The 20784-nt window shown below is 38.9% G+C and overlaps 1 protein-coding gene across 1 annotated transcript in view; it reads right to left on the bottom strand.

Annotated features, from left to right (window-relative positions):
- The window catches only part of LOC100624136 (ankyrin repeat domain-containing protein 45), a 119366-nt gene that overhangs the window by 14139 nt on the left and 84443 nt on the right, over positions 1-20784 (bottom strand). The window contains exons 21-26 of the mRNA XM_021063653.1: positions 19963-20151; positions 17897-18046; positions 12943-12994; positions 11054-11202; positions 7790-7915; positions 3063-3161 (exon numbers count right to left, since the gene is read on the bottom strand). Of these exons, the coding sequence (XP_020919312.1) occupies positions 3063-3161; positions 7790-7915; positions 11054-11202; positions 12943-12994; positions 17897-18046; positions 19963-20151 (765 nt within the window). The remainder of the gene's footprint in view (positions 1-3062; positions 3162-7789; positions 7916-11053; positions 11203-12942; positions 12995-17896; positions 18047-19962; positions 20152-20784) is intronic.

The raw sequence follows: 20784 nt of genomic DNA on the forward strand, positions 1-20784 counted from the left end.
TCTTTGTGGAACAGATACTGACTCACAGACATGGAAAAGTTATGATTACCAACTGGATTGTGGTGATTGTTGCACAACTATAAACATAATAAAATTTTTTGAGTTTTAAAAAAATAACAAACATTTCAACATCGAAAAAAAAAAAAATCACAGTTTCTTTCACATTTCAACTCTCCAAGGCAAAGACTGTTCCTAATCTTTAGCTTTACAGATAGATGACCGCTATTTACCTGCCTTACATTAAAATCCCACCAAAAGTAGTCATTGCAGGAGTTTCCACCATGGCACAGTGGTTTAGGAATCTGACTGCTGTGGCTTGGGTCACTGTGGAGGTGTGTGCTCATTCTCGGCCTGGCATGGTGGATTAAAGGATCCAGCATTGCCACAGCTGTGGCATAGGTCACAGCTGTTGCTGATTCAGTTCCTGGCCCAGGAAATTCCACATGCTGTGGGTGCGGCCATACAAATAAAATTTAAAAAAAAAAAGTCATTGCAGTCTGTCACTAATGCAGGCACACACTCTGAGTGTCCTAGATATTCTTAGCATAATAGGCTAGTGATTGAGGTGGAAAAAACTTTTGATTGCATGGATGCATAAATCAGGTATCATGAATTAATATGCCTCCAAACAAAATCATGATTTCAGTAGAAGCCTTGCCTCCCTTAAGATGCTTAAGAATAATTACCATGAGACATTAATAGAAAAAGGTCCTAGGATAACACAGGTTGGTTGGTTATTTCATGAAAAGAACTGGTAGGCCCATTATAGGTAAAAGAAAGGTATCAGATTTCAGGAAGAAGATGCAGGAATCAACCAGAGGGATTACAGAACTTCCAGGAAGTTTTTAGCTGTGAATTTCAGAGCAAGGCTATTACTGTTCAAGACACAAGAAACAGGGGAGGGAGGGAATGGTATTCAGTAAAGGAGTTGCTATGAAAACTGCACTCTCTACTAGTGATTACCATTCAAACTTTTAGAGGCATTCATGCTTCCAAACAACTTTGACATTTTTCAATCTATTTTTTTAAGGTAATAACTTTATTTTGTTTGTTTGTTTTGGCACAACATGCAGTGGCTTCATGTGGGATGTCAGTTCCCAGACTAGGGATTGAACCTGGGCCTCAGCGGTGAAAATGCCCAGTCTCAACCACTAGTCCACAAAGGAAGTCCCTTAATTTAATTGTGAATGCAGTTTAAAGACCCTTTGATAAAGACTATCTCTGCTTTTTACAAAGCAACAAAGAGGATAGTACCTGTGGGAAGCAGAATTCTAAAGAAATCTTTCCAAGATTCCTATCTCTTTGTTATTCAATCCGACATTAATCTATGAAGTGCTATGGGGGGGGGGTTTGCAGATAGAATTAAGGTTACTAATAAACTAAACTTAAAGAGATGATCCTGGATTATCCTGTTCGCCCAACATAATCACATGAGCCATTCAAATGTAAAAAAGGAAGTGGTCATCAAAGGAGGGATGCATGCAAATGAACTGATTTCTCTGTCCATCAGTTTTCTCATAGGGCTGATACAAGGATTAAATGTCATAACATACTGCCATTCTCGACCATCCTTTTTAATGTCACAACTAGCCTCCTCATCTCTCCTTCACTGTTAGCATACTATATATTTAACTGACATGTTTTGTTCATTGTCCCATCTCCTTCTATGACTCTACTAGAAATTAAACTCTAAGAAGTCAGGGATTTTTGTTTGTCAATACTATACTTAGAATAAACAGTACCCGCTGCATGAAAGTAGTGAAGTAAATATTTGTTGAATGAATGAATTGAAAATACCACTTAATGCTATACATGTTAGCATTACATTTACTATAGCCATTTATTTCCATGACTAATTTTGATATTTTAAGGTCTGAAACAGCCATCCCAAAAAGAGAAAGCCAATTATCTGTACTATAATAAGGGTTTGTCACTTGTAACTGTCATCTAGGATATAGGAATTATTTAGGTCTAGCAAGGGTTTATCATGGATTTAGCTACTAGTATTCAGTCTCTAAAGGATTCTTGTCCCTAGCACTATACTGACACCAAAATCCTTCTATAGCTAAAAGTTGTATGATCTTCCTCTTGTTTGATCTCTGTTAAGAATTTGATATTGTGGTCTATTATTATTATTGTTGTTGTTGTTGTTGTTTTGCTTTTTGCCTTTTAGCGCCACACTGGAAGCATATGGAAGTTCCCAGGCTAGGGGCTGAATTGGAGCTGCAGCTGCTGGCCTACACCACAGCCACAGCAATGCCAGATCCAAGCCGCATCTGCAACACTACACCACAGCTCACAGCAACACCAGATCCCTAACTCACTGAGCAAGGCTGGGGATTGAACCCATATCCTCATGGATACTAGCAGGGTTCATTTCTACTCAGCCACAATGGGAACACACCCTATTATTCTTCCATTCTTGACTGTGGTTTCCTTTTAAGTAACCCTCCTTAAGTAGGGTTAAGAATCAGGTTCCTGGAGTTCCCGTCGTGGCGCAGTGGTTAACGAATCCGACTAGGAACCATGAGGTTGCGGGTTCGGTCCCTGCCCTTGCTCAGTGGGTTGACGATCCGGCGTTGCCGTGAGCTGTGGTGTAGGTTGCAGACGAGGCTCGGATCCTGCGTTGCTGTGGCTCTGGCGTAGGCCGGTGGCTACAGCTCCGATTCAACCCCTGGCCTGGGAATCTCCATATGCCGCGGGAGCGGCCCAAGAAATAGCAACAACAAAAGACAAAAAGACAAAAAAAAATAAAAAAATAAATAAATAAAAAAAAGAATCAGGTTCCTTATCTGAATATTGTATAAAATACTGTTCCTCACAGAATTGTTGTAAGGAATAAGTAATAAATACGAAAGCATTTTTTAAAATAGGAAGCACCTTTCAGATGGTGGGTATTATCATTATATCTTAGCTGCAATGTTCACTCTGAATAGAAACAGTTTCATTTGGAAAAGAAATTATTTAAAACTTTGTAAACGTCTTGGTTCCTAAGTTTCTTCTTATGTGATTAATTACATATTAGAAAATATATTTTCAATAAAGAATAAATGGTCCCTTACAATTGCCATTCCTGAAATAATTAAGTAGATTCCTTGTGGCATTTCACCTTCTTTACAAATGATATCTCCATAGTCAAAATAGGCAAGTTTGGCTCTATCCTGAGAGAAAAAAAGAAGAAAAGAAAACAAAAGAAAAAGAATCAACATAAATCTTCATAATCTCCTTTTCCAAATAGAAATATGATTTTTTTTTCCCACTGTACAGCAAGGGGGTCAGGTTATCCTTACATGTATACATTGCAATTACAGTTTTTCCCCCACCCTTTCTTCTGCTGCAACATGAGTATCTAGACATAGTTCTCAATGCTATTCAGCAGGATCTCCTTGTAAATCTATTCAGAAATATGATTTTAAAGCAAAAATACTTAAATAAGATTTTCAAGCTAAAAAGTAGCATAAACTCCAGCTGTATTCTTTGGTTTCTTAATGAATTATAATGTTCTGACATACCTCAGTAACTCCTAGGAAAAAAGGAACAAGCCAGAAAACCGCAGGCTTTGTGATTAGGAACCTACAAGAGTGACTGGTAGAAACACCCAGTAAATGCTAGGTTGGACAAACGTCTACAATAATAATTCTGATCAAGTTAACAAGGGTAAGACACTCTGGGGAAAAAAAAAAAACTCAGAAAGGCCACAGGACCCTGTCGTGGGTGTCCAGGGAGCCTTCACAGAGGAAAGAATAGCTACGTGGAAACCTGAAGGAAGAGGTGTCCGTCCTTCATGAAGGTCATCCTTCATCTAGGATAAGATGAGTTGAAGATCATTCGGGGCAGAGGATTCCATTTCTGCAAAGACTCAGAAGTAAATAGAACATCTGCACTGCAGGTAACAAGCTAAGCCAGTTAGATTTCTTTCTTGAGAAATTGAACTAAGGGACAAAGAGCTTGGGAGTTAAGAGTCACCATAGCCACGTGCTAGAGGAAGGGTCCACAAATTCCTGACACCGACACGCTGAGCTGGCCTGATTCCCACTCTGCTCAGGGTTAGTTGGTCAACTGTTTCTTAGCCTCTGTACACCACTGATGCCGGAAAGATGGTGGCGGAATCTGGGTTCTTGTTCACCGTGGTCGAAGAACGAACTCCACAAACACATAGGCAAAGTTTTTACTAAAGGAAAGCAGATAGCTCCCAGGGTTACTGGGAGGAGGAAGAAGAGCCCCCTTTTCTCTATTGTCCTATAGGGGTTTTTACTCCTTAAAGGTGGGGGGGGGGTACCAACGTGAGGTTCAGAGAGATGTGGTCTTCTCCCATTGGCCTTATTCAATTACCCATATCAGTCCTTGTCCAATAGGGTTTAAGGTGTGGAAATGTTCCTAAGTCTCTTAGTTTCCTTGTCCTTTTCTTCCCCTAAACTGAGTCACAGGGGATTAGGGATTCAAGTCCATCTGGGTGTAGGTACACTCCCTATAGTAAACAGGGCCTGTGGGGATGTTACTCCCTGGAGCCCATAAGCCACAAATGTTAATCAGTGGCCGTATCAAAGAAGGCATCAAAGCCCATGCTCCTACCTGAGACCTGAGTTAATATTCTGCCTCACCACCACAGTATCTTTTCAGTAAGCTCCCCTTCTGCTTAAACTAGTTCAAGCAGGTTTTTGTTATTTCCAACCAAAGGAGCCTTAATTTAACTAAATTTGAAATCAACTTCAAAAGAAAATTGTACAAGTTTCTGACATGAAGAAAACACTAGGACAGCCTAAAAGAAGTCAGATATTCAAAGCTCAGTAGGAACCCCATTATGATTGCTGTCTTGCTAGAAAACAAGGAAAATGTCCTCGTTGTGGACAGATTCCTTATATATCTCGATGCCTAGATCACTAGGGATAGCATAACCAAATTTGCAGTAAAGCAAGAACCATTATTTGTCAGAGTTTTCCTAATTCCAAAAACCTAACAGGTTTGAACAAGTTGATGAAAAGTTATTATCCCTATAATTCATACAATAGCCATAAAAGCTAAAGCTACAAACTGGTGGTCCATGGGTCACAACCAGTCCACAGATGTATTTGGCTTAGCCTACACAGCATTTTTTTTTTTTTTTGCTTTGTAGGGCCACATAGTGGCATATGGATGTTCCCAGGCCAGGGGTCGAATTGGAGCTACAGCTGTCAGCCTACACCACAGCCACAACAACGACAGATCCAGGCCATGTCTGAGACCTACACCACAGCTCATGGCAACACTGGATCCTTAACCCACTGAGCGAGGCCAGGGATCAAACCCGAAACCATCATGGTTCCTGGTCAGATTCGTTTCCACTGTGCCACAACAGGAACTCCCACAGTATTTTTTAAACTCTGAATGGGTTGCCAAATTCTTAAAATTTGGAATTTTCATATAAAATTCATATCTATGGATTTTCTTTTTTTAAAAAAGGTCTAGCCTCTACATTCTTAAATCTAATAGTCAACTTTCAGTCTTATTTGCTCTCTTAGCCTCATCTGACATAGTTGATCACTTTCTCCTTTTTGAAATAATTTCACACTTGGCCTCTGGGACATCATTTTTTCTTTTCGTCCTACCTGATGGATAACTCTTCGATTCTTTCCTCCCCAGTTTTATTGAGCTATAATTGACACGCAGCGCTATATAAATTTAAGGTGTGCAGCATAATGACTTAACACACATGTATGGCAAAATGATTACCACAATAACACAATCACCTCACATAGTTATAAAAAGTTTTTTTCTTTGTGATAAGAACTATCAGAATCTACTCTCTTAGAAACTTTCAAATACTCCATACAATATAACTATAAAAATACAGTCATCATGCTGTATATTACAACCTCAGGATTTACTTTTACCTTTGAAGTCTGTACCCTTTAACCTACTTCTACCTCCTACCTCTGGTAACCATAAATCTGATCTCTTTTTCTAGCATCAATTCTTTTTGCTAATTCTTCCTCATCTCCTCACCTTTATTTTATTTATTTTATTTTATTTTTTTTTTTTGCTATTTCTTGGGCCGCTCCCTCGGTATATGGAGGTTCCCAGGATAGGGGTCCAATCGGAGCTATAGCCACCAGCCTACGCCAGAGCCACAGCAACGCGGGATCCGAGCCACATCTGCAACCTACACCACAGCTCACAGCAACGCCGAATCCTTAACCCACTGAGCAAGGGCAGGGACCGAACCCGCAACCTCATGGTTCCTAGTCAGATTCGTTAACCACTGTGCCACGACGGGAACTCCCGTCTCCTCACCTTTAAATGGTGGGTATCTCAGGATTAAATCCTTGGATTCCATAATAATTCCTTAAGTTATCTCTTCAAGTCTTAAGACCTTAAATATTATCTCTCTGCTGACAACTCCAAAATTTCTTTCTCCAGTTTAGCCTCCCACCTGCATTCCAGTCTGCTTACACAACATTGCCACCTAAATGTCTCATAGCTTTCTCAAATTTAACATTTTCAGAAACAAACTCATCCCCCATATACATCTTCTCTTCCCCATATAAATGGTTACTCCATTTTCAGACCATTTTCTATTTTCAGACTGAAATCCTAGAAGTCATCATTTCTCTAATTCCATCAGCACCTATAAGTTTTCTCTTCATAACATATCAAGTCTGACCACTTCTCACCACTTTCACTTATCCAGGCCACTATCATCTCCTGGCTACATTATTGTAATCGCTTCCTAACTGGAATCCCCAACTCGCCCTTGACCCCATACAGTCTATTCTCAATACATCAGCAGGTGGTCATTTTTAAGTGTATATTAGATTATGTCACTTCTCCGTTCAAAACCTTCCGGCCCACTTCACATTTCATTCAGAGAAAAGCCAAAGTTCTTACAATGACCTACAAAGTTCCACAAACTCAAGTTCTCTGCAACTGCTCTGGCTTCATCTCCTCCCTCCATCGCTTGTCCTGCCACACAGGCCTTTGCAATGTTCTTTGAACACAGCAAGCACACGCCACCTTAGGGTACTGCACTTGTCTTCTCCCAGGTATCTGTACAGCTTGCTCCTTTACTTATTTCAGATCTCTTTCCAAATGATACTTATTAGGACAGGCTTTCCTAACCACCCATATAAAATAGCTGCCCAACCATATTCCCTTTTCTCCATAGCATCTGTCACCATCTGACTACTATGTTTACGTGTTTGTGTGTTTATTGTGCATCTCCATACGTATCATATAAAGTCATAAAAGCAGGGACTTATTTATTTTGTTCACTGCCATATCCCCAAACTTACAACAGTCTCTGGCACATAGAGGATAGTCAATACACAGTTGCTGAAAGAATACAAATTCCTATAGCAACACTCGGCTGACTTAAGGCAGAGCATGAACTCTTGAATACACCACAGTCCTCACTGTTCTCTCTTTATACTACACACTGATGGTTTTACTTTTATATTATCTGCCTCACCTGTACAGTAATTTAAATATGAAACCCTTGCTCTGGAAAACTCTTTTCCAGACTGTGCATCTGGAAGCCCAGGGCTCTATGATAGAAAATAAGATGGGATTGGTAATAATCAGGTAACACAGATTACTCATCCTAATAAGCAAGTAAGCAATTATTTAAAAAAAAATATCTTCACCCTTTAGGCTCAAAATGAAATCCACTTTCTGGGTTTTGATTTGCCCACTTCAGTGGCAATTACTGGATTCTTGCTTTGGATAAGTTCTTGTTAATCTTGCATCAGAGAGTGGAAAAAATGAAATATAACTATCATTGAACTTGATCCAGAATAGAAGAGAAAATCTTTACCTTGAAGAACTCAATAAGAGCATCTTTATTTTCCAGCCAAACGATGTTATGAAGATATTTGTCAGGAGTAGGGGGAGGGATTGCCATTGGAATGTTATTCAGTGATTTTATTTTTGTAAGAAGTACCTAAAACAAATAATCAAAATATGGTGATCAGATCCTGTCACAGAAAAGGGAAATTAAGGAAATCTAAATAAAATACTGTTATGCAAACGTAACCATGTTTTTGATTCAGAGCTTCTCTTACCTGTTTAAAGGGTCCTCTAACCTTTTTTTGTCCCTATTCTCCCCTTATTATTATTTTCAGATATATTAACTCATATTGAATTTATCATCTTTATAATCCAGTTAACAGTTGTATTCTACCCTGTTAATCTCAAATTATTTAAATTTTGTTATTACTGTACGAATTAATGCCACATTCTCTCAAATTTTTTTTTCATGCATATGATTTGCTTCTCTAAATTCTTATAATTTAGAAGGATAAAGTTCTAGTTCTATGGGCCCTGAGAAGCCTTCTCTGGCTTCCCAAAGCTGGTAAGAGATAATCACTCATCTGCCTTATTGCCATGGTAGTTCTTACAACTCCCCTTTATGGAACTCATTATATTGTAGTAGTAGTACTTTTGCTTATATGTAACTTTTGTTGATTGGCTGAATAAATGACTAAATGAAAGAATGAAGAAGAGCCCGTGGGCTTTGGGGTCAGTGCTGTACTCCTGTGCACCCCCAGGCTCCTCTGAAGAGTCCACGGCATATAGTAGGCATTGGAAATATACTGAATTAAACTGGCTAAGTTTACCTGGCCCCCTATGACCTGAGAGTAATAATTATATCTCTTTGGTTGACAATATGGGCAACCAGTAGGCATTCAATAAATAACTGTTGAATGACTGATTTACCTGTTACCTTTCTAAACAAACCTATAGGAAAAAAAATCAGTCTCTTCTCATAATGGCTATTATTTATTTGTTTAACAAATGGGTATCAACATTCAATTAAATATTATAGTCTATCTATCTATCTATCTATCTATCTATATAGCCTATATAGTCTTCAAAGTGATAAATGAAAAAATATACAAAAAATACAAACACAAAATGCATAGAGGTATAACATGAAGAATACAGTAAAGTGACACTTTCGTCCCTCTGACAGACCCTAAGGAGAAATCATATTATCCATTTAGTCCTTTGCCATGATGCTGTAGAGACTAAAGAAGTGGGGCTGGCTATAGAGCAGAAAGCTGGCCTGTCCCACACCCACTTTCCTTCAGAGGCCGTGGAGAGGGGACTATGTTCACGGAACATCCAGAAGTGCAATCCATGGTGGCCTGTGGCTAAAAGGTGTCAGTGACAAGCAAAAGCGTGTGACACTGTGGAGCAGCTTATCATTGGGGACACAGAAAAATGTGGGACCAGAACTTCTAGGAAACAGATGGACACTTGTACTGGATAGAAAGAATATTCCTATTTGCCCTCTGTGTTCTAGATGATGGGTGTGATAATGTGGTAGGATTAAAGATTAAATATTTTTGGAGTTCCGATTGTGGCTCAGTAGAAATGAATCTGACTAGTATCCATGAGAATGCAGGTTCCATCTCTGGCCCTGCTCAGTGGTTAAGGATCTGGTATTGCCATGAGCTGTGGTATAGGTTGCAGATGTGGGTTGGACCTTGCACCGCTGTGGCTGTGGTGTAGGCCGTCAGCTACAGCTCCAATTTGACCCCTAGCCTGGGAACTTCCATATGTTGTAAGTGCAGTCATAAAAAAAAAAAAAAATTACATATGTTTTTCCTCTATCTTGTGTTCCTTTTTGCAAATTTATAATTTTTCAGAAGTCCATTTATCAGCTAATCAATTAAGGTGTCTTCCCTGTTCCTCTCACAGTGGTTCCCTCTCTGATCCCCACCAACACACACACACACACAGGTTGGTCCCCTTCCAACTATGTCAACATTATGTGATGACCACCTCCCTTGCCATAGCTGGTAGGACTGGGTAATACGTATTCCACCAGTGGACAGAAAGGCAGAAAAATCTAATGAATCTGTAAAAGGAGCCAAAAGAAGATGTCATAGAGGGCAACCCTGATAGGAAATGGAGACTCTGGAACGCTTTCCAGGTTATTCTTCAAGACCCTTCCTGAGGTCTGGCCATCACCAGTTCTGTAAGGCACCCTGTGTTCTTATAATAAATCCTTCAACCACATCTCTTTGCTAAACCTAGCTCAGGTTGGTTCTGTTACTTGCAACCAAGTGGTGGTTTTTGTTTTGTTTTTTGTTTGTTTGTGTTTTGTGTTTTGTTCGCTTTTTAGGGCCACACTTGTAGCATGTGGAAGTTCCCAGGCTAGGGGCTAGGGCTTGAATCAGAGCTGTAGCTGCTGTCCTACACCACAGCCATAGCAACGCAAGATCCAAGCCACATCTGTGACCTACACTGCAGCTCGCAGCAATGCCAGAACCTTAACCCACTGAGCAGGGCCAGGGATCAAACCTGCATCTCATGGATACTAAATCAGGTTCATTTCTGCTTAGCCACAATGGGAACTCCAGTGGTTTTGGGTTTTTGTTTTTCCTTTAGGACCTCATGTGCAGCATACTGAAGTTCCCAGGCTAGAGTTCATATCAGAGCTGGAGCTGCCAGCCTACAGCAACACCGGATACTTAACCTACTGAGCAAGGCCAAGAAATGAATCCAACTAGGAACCCTGAGGTTCCAGGTTTGATCCCTGGCCTCGCTCAGTGGGTTAAGGATCGGCATTGCCGTGAGCTGTGGTGTAGGTAGCAGACTCGGCTTGGATCTGGTGTTGCTGTGGCTGTGGTATAGGCCAGCAGCTACAGCTCCAATTAGACCTCTGGCTGGGAACCTGCATATGCTGCAGGTGTGGCCCTAGAAGACAAAAAAAAAAAAAAAAAAAAAGACAAACCCACATCCTCATCGATACCAGTTGGATTAGTTACTGCTGAGCCACAAGAAAAACTCCAGGAACTCCGAAACCAAGTGGTTTTGACATGGAGTGTATCAGATAAAGTAAGTAACAAAGGCTTAGGCAATTATAGAGTTATACCTGACATGACTCACTCTTTTTTTTTAATTTAAAAACTTTTTTTTTATTTCCCCAATACATTTTTTTTTCCTACTGTACAGCATGACTCACTCTTTATTCAATCTCCCTCACTCATTACACTCTGCTAAAGTAACACTGGGCAGGCTTGGCTGTTGGGCTCATGGAATCAAGCTATATAGAAAACTGCTTTATTACCTTATTCATCTCAACGCCCTCATGTTTATCAATAATGCCTCTTGACCAAAGGAAGGTGAGGTTTTTCAGAGCTTTAGCAATCACGTTCCGGATTGCCTGCTTAGTTTTCAAAGCAATGACAACATCACGACCCTCATGCTCTATAAGTCCTGAGGCAAATAAAATTATCAGTAAGCAAACTCAATAACCACAATAATAACTAATACTGGCATAACAGCTTATAATTTTCATAGTATATAAACAGTATATTTTCATTTCTGTTTCATACAGAACTTATGAGGTAGATAAGACTAAAGTAATTTTCATCTCCATTTTATGGATGAAAACATTGAAAAAAGCCTTCCTATACCAACTAAGAAAAAAAAAAAAATCACTCCATCTTATTCCCATGGCATTGCCTACATATCTTCATTATGGAACTCATTACATTGTAGCCGTATTATTTTTCTTATTTGTTTCAACCTCCATAGTGTATAATTTTGTTGAGTGAATGAATAAATGTCTGAATGAAGGAGCCCCTGGACTTTGGCTGCTGGGTCTTTTGGCAGTCAAATTGCATATTTTTTCCTCTTTAACAAATATGAGGGTCACAGAACAGCCTAGGAGTCAAGGATAAAACTGCATTTGTTTCATGCTTGTAATCCTAACCTGGAGCACCATGCCTGACATCTGGAATGTATTCAATCATTTTTTTTTTTTTTTGCTGAAATGAGCTGAGCAGTGAAATGAAGGACACCGTGGTCATGAGTGTAGTTTCTAGTGTCAGATACACCTGGGCTTGAGGTCGAGCTCACCGCTTAACCAGCTGTAAAACCACAAGCAGGTTAACCTTTCGAAGCCTCAGTCTCATTATCTATAAAATGAAGATGATAATAGTATTTGCCTCATGGAGTAATTATAAGGATTAAATGAAAAAATGCAATATAAAGCCACTAACACAATTCCTGACATAATTAGCATTCAACAATAGGTTGCAGTAACCATACAGGAACAGGCACTCCCTTTTGCATGTACGAATCCAGAAAACTTTGCAATATTCCTATTGATCTAAAACATAAGACAGCAACTCCTAGGCCCCTAGTGTTTAAAAGCACAGAAATAAAAAGCTGCCTAATACATAAATGGAAACAATGGGTAATGGATTTCCTGAGACAGTGCCATATATTCTGATTTGTTGTCTCCAAACTTACAATTTCATTCATTGGACCATGTTCTTTCAGTTTTGATGTGAAAAGTAGGATCCTTGTAAATCCATATGGCATCTTACAACCGGGTTATGAACATAAAGTGGTTTTGCTTTATTTCTTTTGTAATAATGTCCATGTATTAAGGGCCTACCATACACCTGACTCTACCCCAGGTAACTTTGCACACACTGAGAGCCTGGCCCACAGCCCCCTTATGAGGAAAGCAGAGGCAAGAAGCTTTGTATAAAATCCTAGGGCTCCACTGTGTGTTTCACCTCAAGCAGAGTGATGGCAGATGCTCAAGAAATGACATCCCTGGCAACCCCACATTCCTGAGTGTCCTTGCCAACAAAGTAAAACAAAACAGCACCCTCTGCCAAAGGTAACCACTGTGAGTCTTTTACTTCCAACTCTAAAGAATGTGATCTTGCCACCTTCATACACTTTCTGCATTCCTCATTCTTACTTTATGTTCCCACCCATAGCAAATACTAGAACTACTCGTTCTTCAATTATCCACTGATACGCTCACACCTCCCACCAGGATCTGCACTTTTTGCACACCTGGCCCATTACATGTGTTCTACAGATGTTTACAGAATGAATAAATGAATGAAATGAAATTGAATGAAAGTATGAACTTGTCTCTTCCTTTGGTTAAATTACGGGATAATAAGGCAATCAGATATTCCAACTACCTACCTAGTTCTTTGACAGCATCTCGTTTGTTGGTTTCCAAAATTTCGTATAATTTCTGTGAGAAGTTAAGAAAAAATATTAATTTCTATTTATACCAAGTGCATTACTGGCTTAAAATCTGAGAAAAAGAGATATGGTAGAAGAAATCTCATTTAGTTTATCATTTGGGGGAGATAACATGGCTCAATTCTTCCCTCTATGTCATTCTTCTGCTTTCCCAGTTTCCTATTGGGAAGTTCAGTGATTATGGTGCAGTCAGGAGCTTGTGTAACTACTGCACCTGATATTTCTCAGAAAAGATTCGTGTGTATGCCACTGTGCCTCAAGAGAATTCTCATAGATTGAGCCCCACTAGAGGGTGGTCAACTGAGCAGCTGTTTAGGGAAGGGGCCAATCATCAGGAGCACAAAAAGTGGAATAAGGAGAAAAATAATGGTGACAAGTCATTCATGTTTCCTACAAATAAGTCCTGACATAACTGAAGAAATACCTCTCCTCTGGGCTAACCAATCACTGGTCAGTCATACAATAGGTATTGGCCCAATGCCCACCATGTCCTAGGCATGGCTCTTCACAGAGTTTACCCTCTAGCTTTGAGTCTGGAGCTTGCACATGGCCATACCAATAGCCTAGGACTAGCCCTAGGACTGAACAACTGACAGTTCCCTAGGATGGTCAGGTACATACAATGGAAATTCTGCACCCGGGTAATGCATGGCATAGTGCTATTTACAGGGAACAGCTGGTTTGTTATATACAGTTTAAGTTAGGTGTGCACTGTTATTTTTGGTTTGGGAAAATCACATGTAATAATAAATCCCCCATCTTGAATATAGGAATGAGATGTACAATTTTAATTAAGTTGTTTCTTTTCCCTTGATAACACTGAACCAACACTGGGTTAGGTGCCAAGCTATTAGCCTGCACTCACACACCATGCTCCAACCTTGTTTGCAAAGGTGCATAGACAGCAGCTAAGCCCCCTTCATATCAGACTGGACCTATAGCAACTCTGTAAAACTGCCACTGAATGACCTGGCATAAAGGAACTAAAGGAACATAGAAACTGACTCCAGCCCACAAAGAGAAAATAATCCTGAAAGCCAGATATATGTGTGACTTCTCTAAAGCTGAGCTGTCACTGACCAGTTTCTTGAATCATGTCACTTTCTGAAGAAACACCAGTTTGATACCTAAACATATCCCAAGATGCCGCTTAAATCTTTACTGGTTTCCTTTAAAAATGCAAAAGGAATATTCATTTCATCTCTTACACTTCCAGATAACTGCCCCCAAATCTCTACATCTTCATCCAAACTCCTCAAAACACATTCTTTTTTTTGTTTTGTTTTGTTTTGTTTTGTTTTGTTTTGTTTTTTTTGGTCTTTTTGCCTTTTCTAGGGCCACTCCCACGGCACATGGAGGTTCCCAGGCTAGGGGTCGAATCGGAGCTGTAGCCGCCGGCCTACACCAGAGCCATAGCAACGCGGGATCCAAGCCGCCTCTGCAACCTACACCACAGCTCACGGCAATGCTGGATCCTTAACCCCACTGAGCAAGGCCAGGGATCGAACCCGCAACCTATGGTTCCTAGTCGGATTCGTTAACTACTGCGCCACAACGGGAACTCCTCAAAACACATTCTTAAATCCTCTCACTGGTTCTCATTTTTCTTCTCTCTTCTTCCTGTTTCTGAAATCTTTTCTCTTATGAATAGTTTTATATTCTAATATAGATCAACCTAGACTTTCAGTAGTTCTTTTAACTTTCTTCTCCAATATTCCAAGTAAATCAACAGGACAGAATTCTGTTGCAAATTAATATTTAATGCAACAATCAACACTCCTTTGACAAATCTAGGTAATATTTCTCTATCCTTTCTATAAGGATATCATAAAAGATGTCAAATGCCTTCCTAAAATTCACGTATATGCTTCCTATAGTGGTCCCTGATTATAAAAAAGAAATCTTAAATGCAAAAGATATTTAACAATATACTTTATGTATTTTAGAAATTCAAAATAAAAATATTAAATTAGGTGTCTTCGAGCTTTTCCCTCTCCTGAATTTAATAGGGAAATACCCTCTCTTTCTTAGATGAGAACCTGAGATAACCAACAATCATCACGAAAAACACGCATAACAACCAGAAGACATAACCCTCATTCCACCCCTGATTTTATGTATTTTCACACAATTATAAGTTCTAGGGCTTTAGTAATTAGTCTTTAAATTCATTATTGGACTAAAAATCAGGAGTCTCACTTGGGCTGAGAAAACACTCTTCAGCTATTGCTACTATTCTATGTAGACTTTGATCTACATGTATGAAACTGGAACCACAAATCAATAAACACTGGGAGGAAACCAGAATGAAAGACAAGAACCAAACACAATAAATAGAAGAATGAACTTCAAAAAAAGCATAAATAGTACAAGAAACAGAAATTTTTTAAATAAAGACATTCAAGATAATATCAGATTCATTAAAAACAAAAGAAAGAACTATTAGGAAAAAGAAGTAATAGAAGTTCTTAGAGATCAAAAAGTATTTGTCAAAAAAGAAAAGGTAATAGATGGGCTTAAGAGCGGAAGAGACAGAGCTAAAGATCGGCTCAGGAACCTAGAAAATTAAACTGGGGGTTCTCAATGCAAAGAAGGAAGAGTTGAAAGTTATGAGAAAAGGTGAAAGAAGGACTACACACAGATACTCAAAATTCTTTTTTAAGGAATGCCAAAAGGAAAAAATAGAAACCACCAAGGGGAGAAAATAATCAAAGAAGTAATGAAAGATAGATAGCAATTCTGAGACTATAAAGGCTCTACCAAGTGCTGCATGGCATTAAAAAAAATTAAATAACATATCTTGTGAGATTTCAGAATTTTGAAGGATAAAAAGAAAGTCTCCAAAGTCTCTTAATAAGAGAGGAAAAAAGTCACCTTCAAAAGCAAAAGTACAATCAGTCTTATATCTGAAGACAGAGAGGCAAGGACTTCAAGAAAATACTTCTGGAGAGTCAAACTAAAAAATAAACAGCAAAACAAAAAGAATTTTGGACTTATGGAAAAAAATTTGGGGAGGTATGGAAAAAGTTACTTATGGGCATAATCTGGCATAATAAAAGAAATTAAAAAGGAAGCTTGCGTTAGACTACAGAAAGAGTGGATGAGAAATAGAACAAAAGGAAGAAAAGAAAGATAGTTTTTAAAAGTACTAATTCAAATTTGACTGTGTCACCTAGAAGAGTATCTTTTAAATACTAAATGTTTAGTGACATTGTATCATATCTCCTTTGCTATGGAGTGAATCAAATGATAGATCAACAGTGAATAATATATATACAACCATAATGAAGTAAAGGTTTTTTTGGTTTTCCATGTATAGAATTATTGAAAAGAATAAAGGCTTAATTATATTTATAGCATAAAATGTAAATTTTATAAATGTTATAAACCATTTCCCTGTAAAAATAATAACATTGTGGAGTTACCTTGTGGTACAGCAGGTTAAGGATTTGGATCTGGTGTTGTTGCTGGAGTGGCTTAGGTCACTGCTGTGGTGTGGGTTTGCTCCCTGGCCCAGGAACTTCCACATGCTGCAGATGCAGCCCCCCCCCAAAAAAATAAACAATAGCTCCAAAAATTTAAGATGAGGAGAAAAAGAAAAGGTTAAAGGAATGTTCTAATCTCCTTATATATATTTAATGGCAGAGTAAATAAAGGCGGTTTAGAACTAATAAATTGGAGTTCCCGTTGTTGCATAGCAGAAACAAATCTGACTAGTATCCATGAGGATACAGGTTCAATCCCCGGCCTTGCCCAGTGGGTTAAGGATCCTGAATTGCCATGAGCTATGGAGTAGGTCACAGACGCGGCTCGGATCTGGCGTTGCTGTGGCTATGGCTTAGGCCGGCAGCTACAACTCAGATTGGACCCCTAGCCTGGGAACCTCCATACGCTGCAGGTGCGGCCCTAAAAAGACCAAAAAAATAATACTAATGAATCAATAATTAAATATTTATGCATATTATTAAAATTATTATTGGCAAATAGTAGGGGAATTTAACCCAAGATGGTTACTATGGGCCTGTCTCTTAGAAGTAGTAGGGTAGGAGGCAGGGAGGGATATTTTACTTCTTTTATTATGTTACTTTCAAGTTGTAAAATTATGCATGATTATTTTTTACTATCCCTGTCCTCTTCTCTTTGTGTACATACAACCACACACACACATACACATACGGCTTCCAGGACATTTAGGCCATGCATAGACATGAATACTCTTAAGCAGAAAAATCACTAATGAAACTTAAAATAGCCCCTTTAGGGACGTTTCTCTACTAAACTGCAGAGTAGCCTGTAAAGGACAGCCTGGCATGAGGGAACTTGGTTAGGAGGTGATCCATTCCATCTATGAGTTCCTAATGTATTTATGTCCTCACCTTCCATTTGGTACTTGCCTTATGCTGCCTGAAAATAAGGAGGGTCTTGAAAAATAACATTTATAATTATATATACTACCCCTCATCCACTCCTCAGTACCAGCATTTTCACTGTTAAATCTTTGTTTTCTTTCTCTCTTTCTTCCTACCACTTCAGACCTAGCCTTTCTTTAAAGCTTGTTCATATCTCAACTCCTATATGAAGCCTTTTTCAAGTATCCTACCTTTCAGAGAGTGTTACACAAAGACAGGTGGAATCTCTACTCTGCACTCAGAAAATAAAAACAAACAGATTGTCTTCAATGAAGATCATAAATGAGTTCGATGACAGCTGAAAATTTAAAGAGCAGAGACTGTCTCCTGCAGCACCTCATATGACATAATAAACAAATGACTCCCCTTCACTTGCTGTAATTTATCTATGGGGTCAAAAACATGCAGACACGACCTTAAAAGAAATTAATACACCTTCAAGTGATGTTTTTCCCAAATGACCAGTGCTTGTCACAACTCACCTGATTTATTGATTCTCGGCTAGAAATCTGTCTTATTAAAAATTTGGTATCCTCTTGGCTTTTGACATAACCTTTTGTAATACTATACATCAAGCTCAGGCGCTTTTTGATCTGCACATCTACAATATTTATTAGCAGTGGTATTATTATCTGGAATAATGGAGAGAGAAAAAAATACTTGACAATTTGATGAGGAAAAGCACCCTCTAAGGCAAACGTTCTCAAAGTATCATTTCTGGACCAGCAACAGCATCACCTTAGAAACACAAATTCTCAGGCCCCACCCCAGACTTGCTGAGCCAGAAATTCTAGGGATGGAAGCAGAATTCCGTGCTTTAACAAGTCCTCCCCGTGACTCAAGTTTGAGAGCCACTCTCTAAGGAATGAAAGCTCAATGAATAACTGGTTTTGCAGTTTTAAGTGGAGGTCCCTACCAAGGCCTCTTCCCCCATTCTCCATACACTCAGATTTCAGGAGACCCGAGAGATCACCCCATAACCTTAGTGACATTTGCCATCCAAATAAATTGCTCTACACCTCAGTTTCTTTACTTGTGAGATAAGGAAGTTAGGGTATCCAAGATCCTCCTTAGCTTTAAATTTCTCAAATCATAAGCTGAGGTAGGAGAGTGCATGACTGAAGAGAATGGGATTTTAAAAACAAACCCCTAGGGGTTCCCGTAGTGGCTCAGTAGTTAACGAATCCGACTAGGAACCACGAGGTTGCGGGTTCCATCCCTGGCCTTGTTCAGTGGGTTAAGAATCTGGCGTTGCCGTGAGCTGTGGTGTAGGTTGAAGACGCAACTTGGATCATGTGTTGCTGTGGCTCTGGCGTAGGCCGGCAGCTACAGCTCCGATTTGACCCCTAGCCTGGGAACCTCCATATGCCACCGGTGCGGCCCTAGAAAAAGACAAAAAGACAAAAAAAAAAATCTCTCTGGGTTCAAATATCAGCTCTATGACACTGAGCAAGTTATTAGTGATTCCACGGATACAGTGTCTTCATCTGCCCAATGAGGATAATAATATCTAAGAACAAAGATAGCAGCAGTGGAGCAAAATAGTCAAACAGAGAGACAGAGGCACAGCACAGGGATGATGGTGAGGGACCAGGTAACACAAGGGGAAGATGTGACCAGGAAAAGAACATCATAGCAAAGGAAGCACAAGAGCAGAGAGGGGAAAGATTTTTCTTAAAAAAAAAAAAATCTTATTTTGGTTGTGAAATTTTGGGCAGAGGGAGAGATTTTATTAAAGAGGATTTTTATAAAGCTTTATTCCATGATGTACTGGCACCTTCTGAGCTGTTTCTAAGAGGATCTAAAGTAATGATCTCCAGTATTCTTCCAAGGTTACCAAAACTTGGAGAACCTATTTCTGGGTTATCCTGCTTCAAGTGGCACCATCAAAAAAAAATTTTTTTTTTTTTTTTGATGGCGCACCTGGGGCATATGGAAGTTCCAGGCTAGGGATTGAATCTGAGCCTTGCAGCAACACCAGTTCCTTTAACCCACTGTGCCAGGCTGGGAATCGAACCCTCACCTCTGCAGTGACCTGAGCTGCTACTGTCAGATTTTTAACCCATGGCACTACAGAGAGAACTCCCACCATCATTTTCATTTATTTATTCAATAAATAATTTATTAAGTACTCACTAGATACTAGGTAGCATTCTAAAGCCACAGGTTATATTAATGACCAAAACAAAGATCCCTATCTCATGGAAAGTACTTACAGCACAGAGTAAAAAGGTGGTAAGTACTATAGAGAACAATTAAAACTTTAACAGGTGGAGGGGAGCCAGGAAGATGGAGCAGAAAATTGGGACCGTGGAGGGCAGGTTGCCATTTTCCATAGTATAGTCAGGGAAGCCCTTCGCTGTGAAGGGGTGAGATTTGAGCAATGACTCCAAGAAAGTGAGAGTTAACCAAACAGATTATCTATAGAGAGAGGGAGCACTCCAGGAAAAAAGACAGCTCTTTCCCTATTTCTTTCGAAACAATGAGGTTTCTTAATTCATTTGACAAATAGCGTAGAAAAAAATATTTTAAAATTGTAAAGTTTTACCTTGATAAGAGGAAAAAATCTAATTATTCTGAAATAACCCATTATTACTGTAAATTGAATAAGAACCAAGTTGTCTGGTCTCAGCTTGACAAAGTATATACAAAATATATCAATGATTCCAATAATCACGATAAAAAACTCCAAAGTATTCCAGTGCTGATGAAAGTATTTCCTTTTCAAAATTATTATCTGTTTAGAAAACATATAGAATGTACATCATTTTATAGCACTATACAATGATATGGGGGGGAGACTCTAAAAAATTGAGTTAAATCCTCAAGTACAAATGAGTTATATACCAAGAGGTGGGTTTTAAGTCATTTACTTGAAATTCAAAAAAATCCTTTTAAATGTCCTACATCAAAAATTATAATTTCATTCAAACTACATATAATCTATCACGAAGCTGGAATGCCAAAGACAAGCAATGAAAACCAGTGAATAGCTTCACTGCAATGCTATTAATAATAATTAAAGTATGAAAACAGTAATGCTGATAAATCATCTTTGAAGCATTTATCCTAAAAGGTAGCTCTCATATTATGACAAAGACCTAGCAAACCAATTTGGTTTTATTTACTTATTTATTTTGTGCATCATTACAGAGACTGCTGGAGGGAAATTCCCATGCCTAAATTTTCAGTTCTCTTTAACCTGATTGTTGAGTTCTCTCTACTTTTACAATACTTCTCTTATCTGACATCCAAGATTGTGACTGTTATGCTGATTTCATTATTAAGTTTAGAAAATTCAAAAAGATTACTAAAATTCCAGGATCGTCTCAACTATTACGGCAATGTCTTCTAGTATCAATTATTTCAA

Source organism: Sus scrofa, chromosome 9 (genome assembly GCF_000003025.6).
Source record: "Sus scrofa isolate TJ Tabasco breed Duroc chromosome 9, Sscrofa11.1, whole genome shotgun sequence".
Lineage (NCBI taxonomy): Eukaryota > Metazoa > Chordata > Mammalia > Artiodactyla > Suidae > Sus > Sus scrofa.